Here is a 20,345-nt window from a genome sequence, read left to right as displayed (position 1 = left end):
TAAGGGGACAGGTTCAATGATGAGCTACACAAGACATGTTGTTCCAAAACATAACGCATCAAGGAAAAAGGGTTTTGTGCTTCTTATTCACGTCTTTCATATAATTCCTCAAGTATTGGAACTTCATTCAAAAGTGAAAATCAGACAGTTGATCAGCTGTGTTCTAAAGAATGTTCAGTGTGTGTTGCAAACTGTTTGTTTCTCAGCAAAAGCCACGATGAAACGGTGACAAAAATATATAAGCTAGAGTGATGTCGTGGGGAGTTTATTTTTTTGCCAAGTAGCCGTGTAAAAAGAGGATAATGTATAGAACACTGGTCACTATCAAGGGAAATTGATCCCTTCATGGCGGAACTTACAAGGCAGAACTACATGAGAATGAAACCATAATGAATTTGAGACTATGAACATTATCAAATGGTGGGAAATGTTCCTCTCCACCTCACATGATGAGCACACATGAAGAAAATACAACTCACATCATTTGAAAATATTTGTTTGTTCCAAACACCAGCTTTTATTTTCAGCACTTATCTCACACACAGGAACAAACTCGTAACCAGATAGGAAGTCACCATCAAACATTTTACTATTAGCATGCAGGTCAAGACAGAACAGAAACATGAACGTGTAGTAAACTGCTTTGAGCTTACCACACTATGGCTCCTTGTGTCTTTGTCTTTGGTATGTACAGTATGGTACGCTATGTTTTAGTTTCTCTTGAAAATCTTATCACTGGTAGCACAGTAATAAACTCCCACTTTCCCCTGACCCTCCTAGGAATGCATACGTATGATACAGAAATGCGTAATTTGACACAGCTCGGCTCGGCTGAAGTGGGCACAAAAGCGTTAGTGCATCTGGCCCTGAGAACACTGGTGTTCATTTTTACCTTACATGGATCATTTTATGACGGCTGAAAGAACACTCGTGTCTGAAGCACTTCCCACATGTGGGGCATATGTACGGCTTTTCCCCAGTATGGATCCTCTGGTGTTTCTTGAGATGACCCAACTGACTAAAAGTCTTTCCACACTCTGAACAGTGATATGGCTTTTCTGCAGTGTGTGTTCTCTGATGGATAGTGACCTCAATGCTGCTTCTGAAACTCTTACCACACGTAGAACAAGCGTATGGCTTTTCCCCAGTATGGATCCTCTGGTGTATCTTGAGATAGCGCACCTGAGCAAAAGTCTTTCCACACTCTGAACACTTATAACGCTCTTCAGTATGAACAGTCTGGTGTGCCTTGAAGTTACTCAAGTGAGCAAAAGTCTTTCCACACTCTGAACACCGATATGGCCTTTCTCCAGAGTGATATCTCTGATGGATAGTGAGCTCTCTTTTGGTGCTGAAACTCTTCCCACATGCACTGCACTGATATGGCTTTTCCCCAGTATGGATTTTCTGGTGTCCCTTGAGATGACCCAACTGAGTAAAAGTCTTTCCACAATCTGAACACTGATATGGTTTTTCTCCCGTATGGATTTTCTGGTGTCTCTTGAGATTAGACACCTGAGTAAAAGTCTTTCCGCACTCTGAACATAGATATGGCTTTTCTCCAGTATGTGTTCTCTTATGGATAGTGACCTCAATGCTGCTTCTGAAACTCTTCCCACATGTAGAACACGGGTATGGTTTTTCCCCAGTATGGATTTTCTGGTGTCCCTTGAGATGACCCAACTGAGTAAAAGTCTTTCCACAATCTGAACACTGATATGGCTTTTCTCCCGTATGGATTTTCTGGTGTCTCTTGAGATTACACACCTGAGTGAAAGTATTTCCACACTCGGTACAATAATATGACTTTCCTCTGGAATGTGTTCTCTTATTTGGGTTGATATCTGAATCAGCAACGGTACTCTTCCCAGCTGTGATCATTTGGACAGTTCCTGTAATATAAGAAAATTGTTTACCATATTGTCTTACTTTTTCCCACTACAGCAATATATATTTTTTCTCACTTTGTGATTTAAGGTAGAGATGTTATGCCAGTGTCAACACATGCATAAATACAAGGCAAGGACAGGAGACAGCATGTCTAATAGAAAGCAAATCATGTAAATTAATGTAAATATCCCCATGAAATCTAATATAAATAATGCTAAAAACTCATCACCCATCCAGGTTTTACTAATATACACTTTTGAGTCTCTTACTTGTAGGTGAGGAGTCATCATGGTCATCATATTCTCCAGATTCAGAACTGTGTTCCTCTTTAATTTCCACTGCTGTGAACTCCTCTTCTCTACAGGTTGATGATGTTTGTATCTCAATCTTAAAGTCATGTTCCTGTACAGTCTTATCTCCCAATTTACTGGCCAAAATATATTCACGGAGGAAATCATCAAACTCATCTGTTTTGATCTCCATCTTCACTGGTATTAGTAGTTCTGTCATTTCAGACTTAAGTTCTGCTGTGCTAAGGAAATCCTCTCAAACTTCAGTATAGTTGTCCTGTTGATAATATACACCTACACACTGTACTTCCACAGCACCCTGTCACAACCACCCTCTGCTATAGGACCTTTATCTGACCTGTTGCCATCCTGGAGTCCTTTTTACCCAATCAGCTGCAAGAATACAGCATTTGCAATGCAAATGATAAGGACAAAGGATTATGGGTAAGACATGACCATGTGAATGCAATATGTAAATGTATAATGGTAGGTGGGCGTGGTCATGGGTCAATCATGGGTCCACTAAGGAGGGAATGTGAGAGTGGGGTGGAGGTGTGAACTGGTTGGTGATGGGGGTAGGAGACTGCAGGTGGGGTGGACTGGTTGGTGATGGGGGTAGGAGACTGCAGGTGGGGGTGGAGGTGTGAACTGGTTGGTGATGGGGGTAGGAGACTGCAGGTGGGAGTGGGCTGCAATTCTGTAAACTGACCATGCCACAATAAAATAAAGATTGTATTTGTGGTATAGTTTGGATGTTATTCCGCCACAGAAGCTGCGGTTGGTAAAACCTACATGACTACAGTACACTAATACAACTTAAATTTTAAAACACCAATGGACTTTTTGCATGAAAGCCTCTCAATGCAATGCAAGGCAGGGCAAATGTGTTCATATAGCACATTTTATACCGCAAGGCAACCCAATGTGCTTCACAAAAAACTAAAAGAACATTGAAATAAAATAGATAAAACATTCACATGATATATAGAAATACAATAAATATTTAGAAAACAGTTTAGTTTTGAGATTTGATTTGAAACTGGTAGTAAAGACTAAAGACAGCCTCATTTGAAACTGGTAGTAAAGACTAAAGACAGCCTCATATTTTCTTCTAACTTTCTAATGAGGAGACACAGCACTCAAAAAATCCTCCATAGAAATGCATAGGGCTAGTTTGTAACGGCCGTTGTCTACACATATCACACCCCTTCCTCGGCAAGACGTCGACATGTGAATACATTGAGCCAATTATGTGGTGTGATGTGAATACATTGAGCCAATCATATGGTGTGTTGTGAAGGCATCGTGCCAATCATGTGTTGTGAACTCACAGCTGGAGCAAGATTGGTGTCATGAAGCCTTGCTCACGCGCATTTCTGCCAAAGAGGATGCCCGATGAGTGCCCAAAAAGCGTTGCAATATGGCCGGCGAGTGATAGCAGATATCTATTCTGTGATAGTGTGATTGTAAGGGTCTAACAGTGTTATATTGGTGAAACATGTCAGGCAGATAGCCGGGCCCTGACCCGGATTAAGGCTTATGGTACATTACACAAGCATCTTTTTTCTGACAAAAGAAGTTGTGCGGACACACCAGAAGATCCACACTGGGGAAAAGCCATATCAGTGTTCTACATGTGGGAAGAGTTTCAGAACCAACAGAGAACTCACTATTCACAAGAGAACTCATTCTGGAGAAAAGCAATATGAGTGTTCAGATTGTGGACATGCTTTTACTCAGTCAGGGCATCTGAAGACACACCAGATGATCCATACTGGGGAAAAGCCCTATCATTGTTCAGAGTGTGGAACGACTTTTACTGATGAGAGTAATTTAAAGAAACACCAGAAGATCCATACTGGGGAAAAGCCAAATCTGTGTACTAAACCGACAAGACAATAATGAGGAACAGGTGTGAGCAGAAATGGATGGAAACTAACAAGACAGGAAGTGCAGACCATATAAGGAAAACAGGGTGGAGGCAGTCACATGATAGCAGAAAGGTAAACAGAGCACATGGGGAACAGCAAAAGCAAACAAACGCAGGACAAACACAAAATGGCCAACCCTGCAGGATCCAGACAAGATGATCCATATCGGGGAGCTGTATAGGTCAGGAAAGACCTAATGTGGGTCATCTGAAGAGCCACCAGAAGATATACTGGGGAAAAGCCAGATGAGTGTTGGAAGTCTTTCAGGGAACGGAGTTGTCTCAGGCCCCGTTTACACAAAGGGAAGACGCAGATATTTCGCTATGGTTGGGCCTCTCATTTACACGAAAACCCTGTTTTTATCACAGAAAACGATTATTTCTAAAAACTCTGACCAGTGGAGATTTCTGATAATGCCAGTTATGTGCTGCCGTGTGAACAGGGAAAACAGGGAAAAACAGGGTTTTAGGTTCTCAAACGTCACATTACACGCCAGAAAATGCTTAACGTCATGCGAGCGCTTGTTTTGAAAGGAACAGGATGTTGCTTGTGTTATTCGTTGTCAATTCTGAAGATTCTGATTGGATTGTATGGCTTTATCCTTCTCTCTACACTACCGCCCATAGGTTTGGCATAGCTTGGGGGGGGGGGGGTTATTCGTTTCTCAAAATACCCGACATCCATACTGGGGATAATAGCCATATCAATGTTCTATGTGGAAGGGCTTTTACTAGTGTGAGTAATCTCAAAAGACACCAGATGGTCCATACTGTAGATAAACCATAAAAGTCTTTAGCCAAAAGTCACCCAGAGAGGGGAAAAAGCTTCATTTGTTTAGAACACTCCAATGCTGTTTTTTATGCAGTTAAAATAAACTGCTTATTTCGGAATACAAATAAAGTGTTTTTTTTAATCACGTGAATTGTCCTTTTAGATTATTTAGTGAGTTTAATGTAGACTCTATTCTACAACCCCAAAACATAAAAAGTTGGGACATGTAAAATGTGAATAAAGCTTTTTAAATCAAGTTAATTGGGTTTTTAGCTTATTTTGTGCTCTTAATGTAGGGTGTATTTTTACTATATGACAGTGTAAAGATTCCCACTGAGCAAGACCCTCCACTATCATCCACATCCGTGATAGGAAAGGAAAATCTAATTTTTGCATCCATACTCCCATACAAAATATGTTTTTTTCATTTCCATATAGTTTATTTCTGGGGTATTTATAAATCTTTTATAGGTATTTTGGACTAGCCAATGTGTTCAGGCCTATTTTTAAATAACAAATGACTACCTACACATAGGCAGTAAAGCCACTACCACTATCACTGGCAGGAAATAGTGCACTCTTCTGCCTCAACCTTAGGCAGGAAAACCCTCTACCTCCATCACAGGTAGGAAAACTGTGTACACAACCACTACCTCTCTAATGGGTAGGACAGGCCTTCCCTATTTTACCAACTTAAAAAGTGTAAAATCAGGGACTCACCACCAAGTTGTCTGTGACTACCAAATCCGGTCATTACCATATCCGAGACACAGGAGGATTTCCTCTGGCCAGGCTGGGTGCCGCAGAGCAGTATTTGTTGTGTATGACAGCCTTCTCCCAAGATCACAAAGAGATCTCCCTCCAGCCAACATGGTTGGGGTCCTGCGCCATTGGTCCTCCTCACTGTGCCTCAGTGATAGGTAATCCCATCCCCGTCGCCATTTATGTGGTCAAAATTACTCCAAGACAACTGGGAGCATGTTGCCCACATATCAGTGGTTGAAACCGTTACACAGCCAATGCTCTTGGGTCAGGTGGACCCACCACATTATTAGGCTTTAATTAAATCAATACAGCCATAACAATTGATGTAAATAATTAACATTGATTGAATTGATCAAATCAATTACCAATGATACAGACATCATTTATGGTTCATATTTGTCATTTACCACTGTGAGATCGCATTTATGGTGTTAAGGCGTTAAAAGCGTTAATAAAGAGACTCTAAACGAACCAGCTATAAAAATGACAATCGTAATAAAGGATAATGGGAAGGAATCCCATTCACACATCTGATGGTCCTCAGGTGGCACAGGGCAGGCATTAAAAAACTGTGTGTGTGGGTGTTTGTTTTATGCAGCATTCATACCTTCATGTGTAAATATATTCCTACATGTCTACATTCCAAGTAAGTAAGTCACTGCATTTTAACTTGGTTCCAAAAAGTTGTTCCAAAAATCAGCTGTTATTTTCAAAACTAATTTCATTAGAGAAAAGGAACACACTCAAAACAATAACAAAATACAATAAAAAATACATGCAGGTAAAGACAGCACAGAAAACCCATTAACTGAACCAATGTTTTTTTTAATACACATATGAGGTACCTAACCAATGTCTAATGGATGCACACATGCATTTATGAACATTTTTTCTAAATGGAATCTGGAATCACAGCCCCTCCCACCATTCTAATTCTAGAAGCTGTTCAGTGACGATTGTATCATGTGTCTCAGGTGAATAAAAGTCTTTCAAGTCATAAAATTATGGGTTTTCTGGTGCCACTTGAGATGTGCTACCAGAGTAAAAGTCATACCACACTCTGAACACTGATGAGACTTTAGAGTATGGACTCTCTGGTGTCTCTTGAGAGTACCCAGTTGAAGGAAGGACTTCCCACACGTAGAACAAATATATGGCTTTTCCCCAGTATGGATCCTCTGGTGTATCTTAAGATAGTCCATCTGAGTAAAAGTCTTTCCACAATCTGGACATTGACATGCCTTTTCTCCTGTATGGATTGTCTTGTGTTTATTGAAATTACCGCAGGTGGTAAAAGTCTTTCCACACTCTGAACACAGATATGGTTTTTCTCCAGTATGTGTTCTCTTATGGATAGTAACCTCTCTGCTGCTTCTGAAACTCTTATCACACTCTGAACACTGATATGGCTTTTCCCCAGTATGGATCCTCTGGTGTCTCTTAAAATGTGTCACCTGAGTAAAAGTCTTTCCACACTCGGTACAATAATATAACTTTCCTTTGGAATGTGTTCTCTTATTTGTGTTGAGATCAGAACCAGCATTGGAACTCTCTCCAGCTGTGATCATTTGGACAGCTTCTGTAATATATAAAAAATAATTAAGACATATAATCTCTCTTTCTTCTTCTACAGCAATGAAGACGTTTAATACAAAGAATAAGTACCATTCAGGTTTTAAAATAGGAATATGTGAAGGCACAGATACATGAAGTCAAAAGCAGAAGACAAACAACACATGTCTTGCAATGATGAAACAAATCATGTGCAATGATTTAAGTATTCACATGAAATCTAATATAAAAAAACGAAGAATAAGTCATGAACCACTCAGGTTTTACTAATACAAACGTTTAAGTATCTTACTTGTAGTAGAGGAGTCATCATGATCATCCTTTTCTCCAGAATAATTTTCCGCTTTTATTTCCCCTGGTGTGCTTTCTTCTTCTCTGCAGGTTGATGATGTCTGTGTCTCTATCTTAAAGTCATGTTCCAATACAGTTCTATCTTCCAATTTACTGGCCAAAATGTGTTCATGGAGGAAATCATCAAATTCTTCTTCTTTGATCTTCTTCACTGGTATTAGTGGTTCCGCCATTTCAGACTGAAGTTCTGCTGAGCTTTCTTCTTCTCTGCAGGATGGTGACACCTGTGTCTTATGTTCCAATACAGTTTTATCTTCCAATTTACTGGCCAAAATATGTTGACGGAGGAAATCATCAAAGTCTTCTTCTTTGATCTCCTTCTTCACTGGTATTAGTGGTTTTGCCATTTCAGACTGAAGTTCTGCTGAGCTTTCTTCTTCTCTGCAGGATGGTGACACCTGTGTCTCTGTCTTAGAGTTATGTTCCAATACAGTTTTATCTTCCAATTTATTGGCCAAAATATGTTCACGGAGGAAATCATCAAAGTCTTCTTCTTTGATCTCCTTCTTCACTGGTATTAGTGGTTCTGCCATTTCAGACTGAAGTTCTGCTGTGCCAAATAAATCCTCTCAAATTGACTTCAGTTTAAAGTAACAAAATCTATGTATCTGACCAAATAACAGTATATTTGTCCTGTTGATAACATAAACCTACACACTGTACTTCCACAGTACCCTATAACAACCACTCTCTGCTATAAGATCTTTAACTGACTTGTTGGCATCCTGGAGTCCATTTTACCCACTCAGCTGCAAGAAAACAGTATATACAAATGATGATATGCAAATGATAATGACAAAGGATTATGGGTAGGACGATTCCATGTGAATACATTATGTAAAAATATGATGGTCCTCAAGTGGGCTTGTCCATCATCCTTCACACATTTCACAAAAGAAAGTATGTGGGGTGGAGGTGAGAACTGATTGGTGATGGGGGTAGGAGACTGCAGGTGGGGTGAACTGGTTGGTGATGGGGGTAGGAGACTGCAGGTGGGGGTGGAGGTGTGAACTGATTGGTGATGGGGGTAGGAGACTGCAGGTGGGGGTGGAGGTGCAAACTGGTTGGTGATGGGAGTAGGAGACTGCAGGTGGGGGTGAATGAAAATGAATGAAGCAGACACAAACACATGAAGTTCTCAAGAAAGACCCCACAGAAGACAAGAAAAACACACTCAAAACATTATTGAAACCATTACTGGAAAGCAACAAAATCGATAAGCAGTCATACAAGCACCTCATACCAACAGCAAGCATAACACCCCGGCACACTGAAAATTCAAAAACCAGGAGCACCTTCACGCCCGATTGTGGACAGCATCAGGTCTGTAACATACAACCTATCAAAATCTCACACAGAAATAATAAAACCATTACTAGGCCAAACGGAACAACATTGCAAAAACTCAAAAGAGCTGGCAAAAGAACGTCAAAATATTAAAGTGGGTAAGGACGAAATATTAATATCACATGACGTCGTCTCCCTCTTCATCAAAACACCAGTAGAAGCAACCCTGAAAATAGTACAGCAACACCTACAAAAGGACAAAAACCTTAAGAAACGCACACATTTGACAGTACAAGACCTCAGTCAATTACTCCACTTCATCGCTACCTCAACTTATTTTCAGTGCCGCACAAAAATATACAGGCAGAAAGAGGGATTCGCTATCAGCCATAATGTGTGGCTTTTTCATGGAACACCTGGAGAAGGAAGCAATAACATCAGCACTGGAGGAGTACAGGCCCACATTATGGAAGCGATACGTGGATGATATTTTGGAAAAGGTAAAGAGAGGACCTACAGAAGAACTCACAGATCACCTCAATTCCATTGACCACACCGGCAACATAAAGTTCACACATGAAGAAGAGATAGACAAATCCATAGCTTTTTTGGACATAAAAATCCACCACACGATTGAAGGAGACATCAAAATAAAAATCTATAGGAAACCGACGTACACAGATCAATACCTACTTTGGACATCAGAGCATCCAGTTGCACATAAACTATCAGTGGTTAGAACACTACAAGAACGGGCAGCTTTAAAAATGGATCCCAAGGACAGGGCACAGGAGGAGCAACACATACAGAACGCATTGAAAACATGTCAGTATCCACAATGGGCAATACAGAGAGGCGCGCAACAGGTAAACGAATAAGAGGAAACACAAACAAAGAAAAGGACAAAACATAAGGGACACAGAGGAGCTGTGACATGCCGTACAGACCTTGAATTTGCCCTTGGGGCAGCCGTGGCCTACTGGTTAGCTTCAGACTTCTAACCGGAGGGTTGCTGGTTCGAACCCCAACCAGTGGGCCGCGGCTGAAGGTAAATGCAGAGACCAAATTTCAAAAGAGACTCAAAAGAGTATATATATATATATATACTTATAAAGTATATATTTACATTAGAGGGGTCATGGAGCGCATCCAGAGGATCATGAAAAAGCACCAAATTAACACACCGGTAAAACCACACACAAAACTACGACAGCTTCTAGTTCACCCAAAGGACAAAATTGACCAACACAATAAATGCAACGTCATGTATGAAATACCATGTCAATCATGCAATAAAACCTACATTGGGGAGACAGGAAGGAGTTTTACCACATGCAAAAAAGAACATGAAAAGGAATGTGAAAAGGAGACAGGTCAGAGACAAACAAGAACAAGGACAAGGCAGCAAGAAAATCTCAAATCAGCCATAACGAGAGAACCATATCATGGATTGGGACAATGCCAGAGTCAACCGATCAACAACCGATACCACCACTGGATAAAGGAGGCGATTGAAATCTATTCTTTCTATTGATGAAAGGTTGGTCCCAACTAAAGCTAAAATTGGGATGAAAATGTACATGAAGGACAAGCCTCATGAATGGGGCTACAAACTGTTTGTCTTGTGTGACTCACAAAATGGGTACACGTGTGATTTCAATGTTTACACAGGGAAAGAACCACACAGAACTGGACAGGGATTGAGCTATGATTCTGTGATTGCACTGATGAACCCACTTTATGTTGGCACTGGTTGCAATGTCTACTGTGATAACAAGCCCCACTCTGTTCTAATAGAGAAAACAGAGTGGGGTTTCCGAAAACAGAAGAAAACACTCTCACCAATAATTCTGACTGTGGCACTCCGCGGTGGATCAGAGATGGACCACTTCTTTTTGTGAGGTGGATGGACACAAGACTGGTCTCTGTCTGTTCCACCATCCACAATGCCTACACCGGAGACATTGTAACCAGACGTCAGAAGCAACAAAATTCTTCATGGGTGATGTGGCAATTACATATACCCACATCGATCAAGGATTACAACAAATTCATGGGTGGAGTGGATCTGTCAGATCAACGACTTCAGTCCTACACAACACGCCGGAAAACATACAGATGGTACAAAACATTATTTTTCCATTTCACTGACATTGCCACAGTCAATTCCTACATGCTCTACAGAGAGCATTGGCAGTCCAGAGGACGGGTCGCAATGTCACACCTCGATTTCAGAAGAAGGTTCACAGAGGATTTGTGTGACGTCCGTCTTGACCGTCATGAACATGGCTGTGTCACCAGTCCAGCAGATCATAAGCTTCTTCAAATGCCAGGCATATAGTTTCAGGTTTATTGTTGCATATAGTTACAGGTTCATTGTACTTGATTTTTATAAATATTGCATGTTTGTTACAAATAAATAACATTTGTATTCACTAAATAAAAAATGGCATTTATTTCCGTAAATCACACACCACATATTTCTGTAAATTGCTCAGCCCCAGAGTATCCCTCCAACATGGCAATTATATTGCCAGATTCAGGACAGTCTGCCCTACACACACATGCAATGCATGTAGAGCTATGAGCTTGCTGTGGTGAGATACATGTCAAAATATAAGAATTTGTATAATACGGTTTTTATATTTTAATTCTTTAAAAATCTAAATAAAATCAATGCTATAAAATCATGTACTAACAATACATGAAATGATGGCAGATCTCTGCTGAAAAAAACAATATATAATATGTGTGTGTGGCACTTACAATGACCAGAATAAATCTTTATGAATAAAGGTAGTGAAAATGCCCTAAAACAGCTTAGGGTTCTAAGGGTTAAGGGACATCCCATTCTTAACCCATAGGGTTTAATATGACTTCGGTCCACCCTTTGCAGCTATAGCGGCTTCAGCTCTTCTGGGAAGGCTTTCCACAAGTTTTAGGAGTGTGTCTATGGGAGTTTTTGACCATTCTTCCAGAAGTGCATTTGTGAGGTCACACACTGATGTTGGATGAGGAGACAGGCTCTCAGTCTCCGCTCTTATATGTTTTTAGCTAATGCACTAGGTACAGCACTTTGGTCAGTGCGAACTGTGGTTAAATGTGCTCTATAAATACACTTTACTTACTTACTTACTATCAAGTAACACTCCCCTAACATTTTTAAAAATAAAAAAAGCATTGTATTATGGTGGCATTGTTCTTTTTGCACAACGTTGCTACTTGTTGTTGTTGTTTTTTGGTATTTTATTTGTATAACCATATAGTAAAGTTTTTAGTTATGTGATTGAGAAGATGCGGCTGATGTTGCACGCGCCAATGACATCCAGGTGCGCGTCAACAAGATTTCAAAATGTGTACCGTGTAATATGAGGGATAATGTATAGAACACTTGTCACTATCGGGAAATAGGTCCCTTCAGGGCGGAACTACATGAGAATGAAACCATAATGTGTTTGGCATTATGCACATTATCAAATGGTGGGAAATCTCCACCTCACATGATGAGCACACATGAAGAAAATACAACTCGCATCATTTGAAAATATTTATTTTTTGCTCCTAAAACCAGCTTTTGTTTTCAGCATTTATTTCACACACAGGAACAAACTTGTAACCAAATAGTAAGTCACCATCAAACATTTCACTATTCGCATGCAGGTCAAGACAGAACAGAAACATGAAAGTGTTGTAAACTGCTTTGGCTTTTCCCCACTATCATACTTGTGTCTTTTTCTCTGGTATGCAATTGTCACTTTTTAGTTTCTCTTGGATCTCTTATCACATGTAGCACAATAATAAGGTTTTCCCAAGTAGGAATCATCTGGTGTCTTTAGAGATAACCAACCTGAGTAAATCTCTTATCACATGTAGCACAATAATAAGGTTTTCCCAGGTAGGAATCATCTGGTGTCTTTAGAGATAACCAACCTGAGTAAATCTCTTATCACATGTAGCACAATAATAAGGTTTTCCCAAGTAGGAATCATCTGGTGTCTTTTAGATATAACCAACCTGAGTAAATCTCTTATTACATGTAGCACAATAATAAGGTTTTCCCAGGTAGGAATCATCTGGTGTCTTTAGAGATAACCAACCTGAGTAAATCTCTTATCACATGTAGCACAATAATAAGGTTTTCCCAAGTAGGAATCATCTGGTGTCTTTTAGATATAACCAACCTGAGTAAATCTCTTATCACATGTAGCACAATAATAAGGTTTTCCCAAGTAGGAATCATCTGGTGTCTTTTAGATAGATACATCTTTATACACACTGAGACCACTGGTGTTACTTTTTACCGGCTATGGATCATTTGATGACGCTTGAAAGAAGACTCGTGTCGGAAGGACTTCCCACATGTAACACAATGATATGGCTTTTTCCCAGTATGGATCATCTGGTGTATCTTGAGATAACCCACCTGAGTAAAACTCTTTCCACACTCTGAACACTTATGCCGCACCCCAGTATGGACACTCTGGTGAGTCTTGAGATTACCCAGGTGAGCAAAAGCCCTTCCACACTCTGAACACTGATATGGCTTTTCTCCAGAATGTGTTCTCATGTGGATAATGAGCTCTGTTTTCCTCCCGAAATTCTGCCCACATAAAGTACACTGATGTGGCTTTTCCCCAGTATGGATCATCTGGTGTCTCTTGAGATGGCCAGCCTGAGTAAAACTCTTTCCACAATCTGAACACCGATGCTGCTTCTCCCCAGTATGGATCCTCTGGTGTGTCTTAAGATGACCTGCCTGAGTAAAAGTCTTTCCACACTCTGAGCACTGATATGGCTTTTCTCCAGAATGTGTTCTCTTATGGACAGTGCGCTCTGTGGCTGTTCTGAAACTCTTTCCACATGTAGTACACAGATATGGCTTTTCCCCGGCATGGATTTTCTGGTGTGACTTGAGATTGCACACCTCAGTACAAGTCCTTCCAGACTCTGAACATTGACACGACTTATCTCCAGAATCTGTTCTATTATTGATGGTGAGATTTTTCCCACTTGTGAAACTCTTCCAACATATAGTACCATGGCAAGGCTTTCCCCCAGTATGGATCCTCTCATGTCTCCTGAGAAGAGACATTTCACCAAAGGGCCTTCCACAAGGAGAGCACTGATGTGGCTTTTGACCAGTATGTGATGCCTGATGTAAGTTGATGTATGAACCACTCCTGAAACTTATCCCACACATGATCCTTTGAACAGCTCCTGTAATATAAGAACATTTTTTTTAAAAAGTTTTTTCCTTTTCAAACAATGATTGTTTGGGCAAAGAACATTAACTCCAAGCCCACTAACTCCGTATAACAGGATAACTCAAAGGACGTTATCCCGCTTATCACCGGGTTGCCACTATAGGCAATAGCCATGCATGGATGATAGCATGGATAGTTAGCTTGTTTACAGTTGATTCCATTGTTGCAAAGCCTGCTTCCAGGCTCAACTGTCATCATACTATGGTTGTTATAGTTACCATTTATAAGCATTGATATGGAACAGTGATTCAACTTTTTTACCAGCTCTACTTCATAGGTGTCCCATTATTCAGAATTAATAGCCATCCCGCCAACCAATCAGAAGAGTATTTCTTCTCTCCAGGTGATAATCTGTACTAAAGCAATGATTTAATTTTTTCCATTAAATCTAGTATTTCAAACCATTAAACATCTTACTTGTTGAAGAGGAGTCATCACAGTCATACTCTCTAAAATCATCTTTGTTTTCCTCTTTAATTTCCACTGGTGAGAATGATTCCTTTTTGCAAGTCAAAGTTAATACTGTTTGCGTATCAGTCTTCCAGTCATGTTCCCTGACGAAATCATCAAAGTCTTCATTTTTGATCTCCTTCTTCACTGGGGTAAGTGGACCAGCCTCATCTTCCAGTTTCTTAACTGCCAACATATGTTCTCTGAGAAAATCATCAAAGTCTTCATCTTTGAGCTCTTTCTTCACTGATGTTAGTGGACCTCTCACCTCTTGCATTTCAGACTTCAACCAGGTGTGCTGCATGAAATAAATTCACTCAAACCTTCCTTCGGTGACTACAAAATAAAAAGAACAGTATGCCGATTGTTATCTTGAATATATACACTGTACTTCAACAGCATCCCTGTGACAACCTCCTAACTTTAGAAATATCTCTGTTCTACTGCTTCTTATATGTCGAACCCTTTGGTGTCCTAGATTCAAGCTTAACCAATCAGCTGCATGAATGCCACATTTGAAATGCAAATGATCATAAAAAAAGGTTGTGAGTAAGGATTACCATGTGCATGGCCTGTATGATGGTCCTCAGGTGGGTGTGATTATTAATCAGTCCACCAGGGGGTGGGAGGTTGTGGGAGCTCGATGAAGTTGTGTTCATTTAGCATATCACAGTTAAACAATGATAATAATAATATTTATTGTCCACAGATGTAGACATGTGTTTAATAAATAATTTAAAAGATGGATGTACCTAGTCAGACACAATTTACCAAATCCAAATATCCCATGAAATTCCATGACCCTTGGGAGTAATTGTTTGTAGACTGTTGCCACCCCCCACACCCATCCACCCTCTTTTGTGGAGTATCAGCCACCTGAGGAACAATATATGTGTGAACAGTGATCGCATTGGCTGTTTCTCAAAGTCAAGGACAGATCCTTCAAAGCACCATATGTACACATACACATACAAAGCACCATATGTGCACATCCACATACAAAGTACCATATGTACACATACACATTCAAAGTACCATATGTACACATACACATTCAAAGTACCATATGTGCACATACACATACAGATGCAAAGTACCATATGTACACATACACATACACATACAAAGTACCATATGTGCACATACACATACACATTCAAAGTACCATATGTACACATACACATACAAAGTACCATATGTGCACATACACATTCAAAGTCAAGGTACTATATGTACACATACACATACAAAGCATGAGAAAAATGCCATTCTTTATTCTTTATTTAATTTATGAGAAACAAAATAATATAATCATATTGTTGGGTTTCATCAGGTCCCTTACCACAGGTGTATAAAATCAAGCACCTACTATTGGTTATTACATTGTTCACGTCAATATTTGCATGAGCCACAACTAAAAGACTTGCAAGAATAGATAGATAGATAGATAGATACTTTATTGATCCCCAAGGGGAAATTCAACATGTTTTTGTTGTAATGGCAAAACTGGCAGTCTCCTACCTCCATCACCAATCAGTTCACACCTCCACCCCACCCCCACATACCCTCCTTTGTGGACTTTGTGCAGGTTGATCCATGGACATGCCCACCAGAGGACCATCAGACTTATGTCATTCACATGGTAATCTTTAGCCATAATCCTTTAACACCCTTCATTTGCATTCCAAATGCAGCATTCATGGCACCATTGGCCAGGCATATACAAAGCCTTATCACAGGGTGGTGATGTTTGAAGCCACAAGGTTTGTCACATGTAAATGGAGCATTACTCTGGATGTATTCATCCAAATGATCCTCCAGTAAGCTAGGTGCTAAATCATTAGCATCAGTCAATTCAAGCAATTCCAGCATTATTCAAACGAATAGCAGATGCTCACATTACTACCCAAAACCTCCCATTACAGCTTAGTTTCGACGTGCATATAATTTTAAAACGACAATACTGAGCTAGCTAATAACAATGTAGGCAATGTAGGACATGAAAAAAAACATGATAATGGTTTGTAATCCCTGCGACTTTAATTGTGACTTTGAATGAACACATAACGCAAAGTAGATAACTTGGATTTTAATGGAAACTCACCCCATAAGAAACTGAAAAGTATTCCTGCAGACTTCATTGCCTCTGATGAAATAAGTGGTCAGGGGACGCTTTCTCTTTGTCTGGGGCTTCTTGGTGGATGTAGTCATGTCCAAAGTAACTGTGTCTGTTTGCCAAGAGATGTCCAATTATTCACATGTCCTGCCACTCATTTTCGGCAGCTAGAGAATCCAACCGTGTGCTGCACATACGCTCTGGAGACAGTGTGTTGCTACACAATGAGAGAGTTCTCCCTCCGTAGCGTTTGCAGTCAAAGTGAGAGTTCTCCTATCTTCCTCCTCCGTAGCGTTTGCAGTCAAAGTGAGAGTTCTCCTATCTTCCTCCGTAGCGTTTGCAGTCAAAGTGAGAGTTCTCCTATCTCCCTCCGTAGCATTTGCAGTCAAAGTGAGAGTTCTCCTATCTTCTCCCTCCTCCGTAGCATTTGCAGTCAAAGTTACGGATTTTCTCTATTTCGCAGTCTTTATCCCCTTCACATGTTACCATAGATATAGCGTCTGATATCTTACGCCCCAGCTTCTCTGCTGCGAGGCTGAAAGATTCTGCATAAGTTCAGGAAGTGGTTATAACAGCAGTACGGCACGGTGTCACTCTATGACAGGAGTGACTTTTGTGGTACTCTAGATGCACTGCGAGCCCATCTCTTTGTGAGCATCAAAGGAGACATGCGTTGCCTTCCACCAACTGAAGATGCCTTCCTATTACACCTTCGCCGAGCCCTGCATCGGTTGGCTGTGTTTAAGCGGGCACACATGGTTCAGCCAACCTACCCAGCTGCCACTGATTTGGGGAGAAAACTTGTCAATGGCAAATTGGTGGCAACCATGATGCTGAAAGAGGGAAAACCTTCTGAACTAGAACACAGCAAATACTGCCGCTGCAAGAAAAGCATGTGTGGTCGGGGATGCTCCTGTGCAAAAGCCAATGTGAAGTGTGGCATTGCATGTGTCTGCACCAGGGACCCCAACAGATGTTCAAGGATTGAAGACAGGCGCACGTTTGTGTGAGAGATAGAGAGATATGGGGGGGGGGGGGCGGGCAGCTGCTGTATAACCCACCCTGTCGGTCTTGTTTGCTGTCTCCTCAGGTGGTGAGGGTGAAGGTCTGTTCCTGTATCTGCAATGTGCCACCCTCCTGATTATCCCATCTAACAGGGACCTGCACCTAGTTAATTAGGTTATGTTAAATTATTTAGTTCCATTAAAGTTGTAATAGTTGTCATCCGAGGCAATAAAATAATGAAAGTCATTTTGCTGTATTATATTTCTTGTGTGACACATTTCCATTGGGAGAACAGGGTTATGTTGACATTTAATAAAAAGCCTAGGCAATGATGTCTTTCGGAATTTTGAGAGTAGCCTAAAATTCTATGGAGGTTCTGAGCCCGTTGATCGCCAACTACAGTAGTAGTGTAATCATCACAGATCCATTGATTTAAGTTGGATTTTTATATATTTTTTCTGTGGAATGAGTATACACAATACACATTTTTTTTCACGATATTTCCGGCAGAGCAGACCCTCCAATTTGTGTTTCTGAGGGTCAAAGTTAACAGAAAAAACACAAATAAAAAGTATGGCAGACAATGTCAGGTCCAACCCACTTTTGAGACTTTGGCTCCCAGACGATAAGAAACTTTTAAAAGGAAATCAGCAATAGGTACAGCAATAGCCATAGCAGAGCAGAGCTGGCAGAAAATCATTGAGAACTAAACGTTTGCCCACCCCTGCTCTACACACTTGTCACCCCATGACACACAAGCCTGATATACAGAACTTTATACACTTTACTGCACACCCCACTCCATATATCTCCATACGTTGGGAGCAGCCGTGGCCTACTGGTTAGCGCTTTGGACTTGTAACCGAAGGGTTGCCGGTTCGAACCCCAGCCAGTGGGCACTTCTGAAGTGCCCTTGAGCAAGGCACCTAACCCCATACCTAAGCCCACATATCTGTGGTTGAAACCAGTTCGTATACCCTTAACACCATAAATGCGATCTCACAGTGGTAAATGACAAATATGAACCATAAATGATGTCTGTATCATTGGTAATTGAGCTAAAGTAAACATCTGTTAATTATTTACATCAATTGTTATGGCTGTTTTGATTTAATTAAAGCCTAATAATGTGGTGTAACAAAAATATGACATTTTAAAAGCATTAAGAAAGAGGCTATAAACGAACCAGCTATAAAAATGAGAATGATTAGGATAATGGGAAGGAATCCTATTCACACATCTGATGGTCCTCAGGTGGCACAGGTCAGGCAATAAAAAAATTTCACAGAGAAGGGTGGAGGTGTGAACTGAAATGTGTGTGTGTGTGTGTGTGTGTGTGTGTTTGTTTTATGAAGCATTCATACCTTCATGTGTAAATATATTCCTACATGTCTATATTCCAAGTAAGTAAGTCACTGCATTTTAAAAACTTTATTGTTCCAAAAATCAGCTGTTATTTTCAAAACTAATTTCATTAGAGAAAAGGAACACACTCAAAACAATAACAAAAAAAAATACAATATAAAATACATGCAGGTAAAGACAGCACAGAAAACCCATTAACTGAACCAATGTTTTTTTTAATACACCTATGAGGTACCTAACCAATGTCTAATGGATGCATACCTGCATTTATGAACATTTTCTCTAAATGTAATCTGGAATCACAGCCCCTCACACCATTGTAATTCTAGAAGCTGTTCAGTGACGATTGTACTCTTCACTGAAACTTAGATAAAATTATGGCTTTTCTGGTGCCACTTGAGATGAGGTACCAGAGTAAAAGTCATACCACACTCTGAGCACTGATGAGACTTTAGAGTATGGACTCTCTGGTGAGACTTAAGAGAACCCAATTGACGGAAGGACTTCCCACATGTATCACACAGATATGGCTTTTCTCCAGTATGGATCATCTGGTGTCCCTTGAGATGACCCGCCTGAGTAAAAGTTTTTCCACAATGACAACACTGATATGGCTTTTCTCCTGTATGGATTTTCCCGTGTGTCTTTTCTCGTGTATGGATAGTCTTGTGTTTATTCAAACTACCCCACGTGCTAAAAGTCTTTCCACACTCTGAACACTGATATGGTTTTTCTCCAGTATGTGTTCTCTTATGGATAGTAACCTCTCTGCTGCTTCTGAAACTCTTCCCACATGTAGAACACTGGTATGGCTTTTCCCCAGTATGGATCCTCAGGTGTCTCTTAAAATGTGTCACCTGAGTGAAAGTCTTTCCACACTCAGTACAATAATAGGACTTTCCTCTGGAATGTGTTCTCTTATTTGGGTTGATATCTGAACCAGCAACGGTACTCTTCCCAGCTGTGATCATTTGGACAGTTCCTGTAATTGAAGAAAATTGTTTAACATATAATCTCTCTTTCTTCTCTTTCAGCAATGAAGATGTTTATATTTGTCCAGCTTGTGATTTGTGGTGAAATGGTCAGCTAGAATATGATATGTGAGTGTCAACACAGGCACAGATACATGAAGTCAAAGGCAGAAGACAAACAACACATGTCTTGCAATGATTAAACAAATCATGTGCAATGATTTAAGTATTCACATGAAATCTAATATAAAAAATTGAAGAATAAGTCATCAACCATTCAGGTTTTACTAATACAAACTTTTAAGTATCTTACTTGT

The 20,345-nt window shown here is 40.3% G+C and overlaps 2 protein-coding genes across 1 annotated transcript; both read right to left on the bottom strand.

The window, feature by feature from the left end:
- Positions 1-20,345, bottom strand: part of LOC121718854 (zinc finger protein 665-like) — a 1,212,449-nt gene that overhangs the window by 123,719 nt on the left and 1,068,385 nt on the right.
- Positions 515-19,944, bottom strand: LOC121719847 (zinc finger protein 3-like; the record flags this gene model as incomplete). Its single annotated transcript, XM_042105640.1, has 2 exons — positions 515-1,533; positions 19,849-19,944. Coding segments are annotated over 2 exons (741 nt in total), but the record flags the coding sequence as incomplete, so codon positions are not given.

Source organism: Alosa sapidissima, chromosome 9 (genome assembly GCF_018492685.1).
Source record: "Alosa sapidissima isolate fAloSap1 chromosome 9, fAloSap1.pri, whole genome shotgun sequence".
NCBI classification, from domain to species: domain Eukaryota; kingdom Metazoa; phylum Chordata; class Actinopteri; order Clupeiformes; family Clupeidae; genus Alosa; species Alosa sapidissima.
This window is presented reverse-complemented; position numbering and strand designations above follow the sequence as displayed.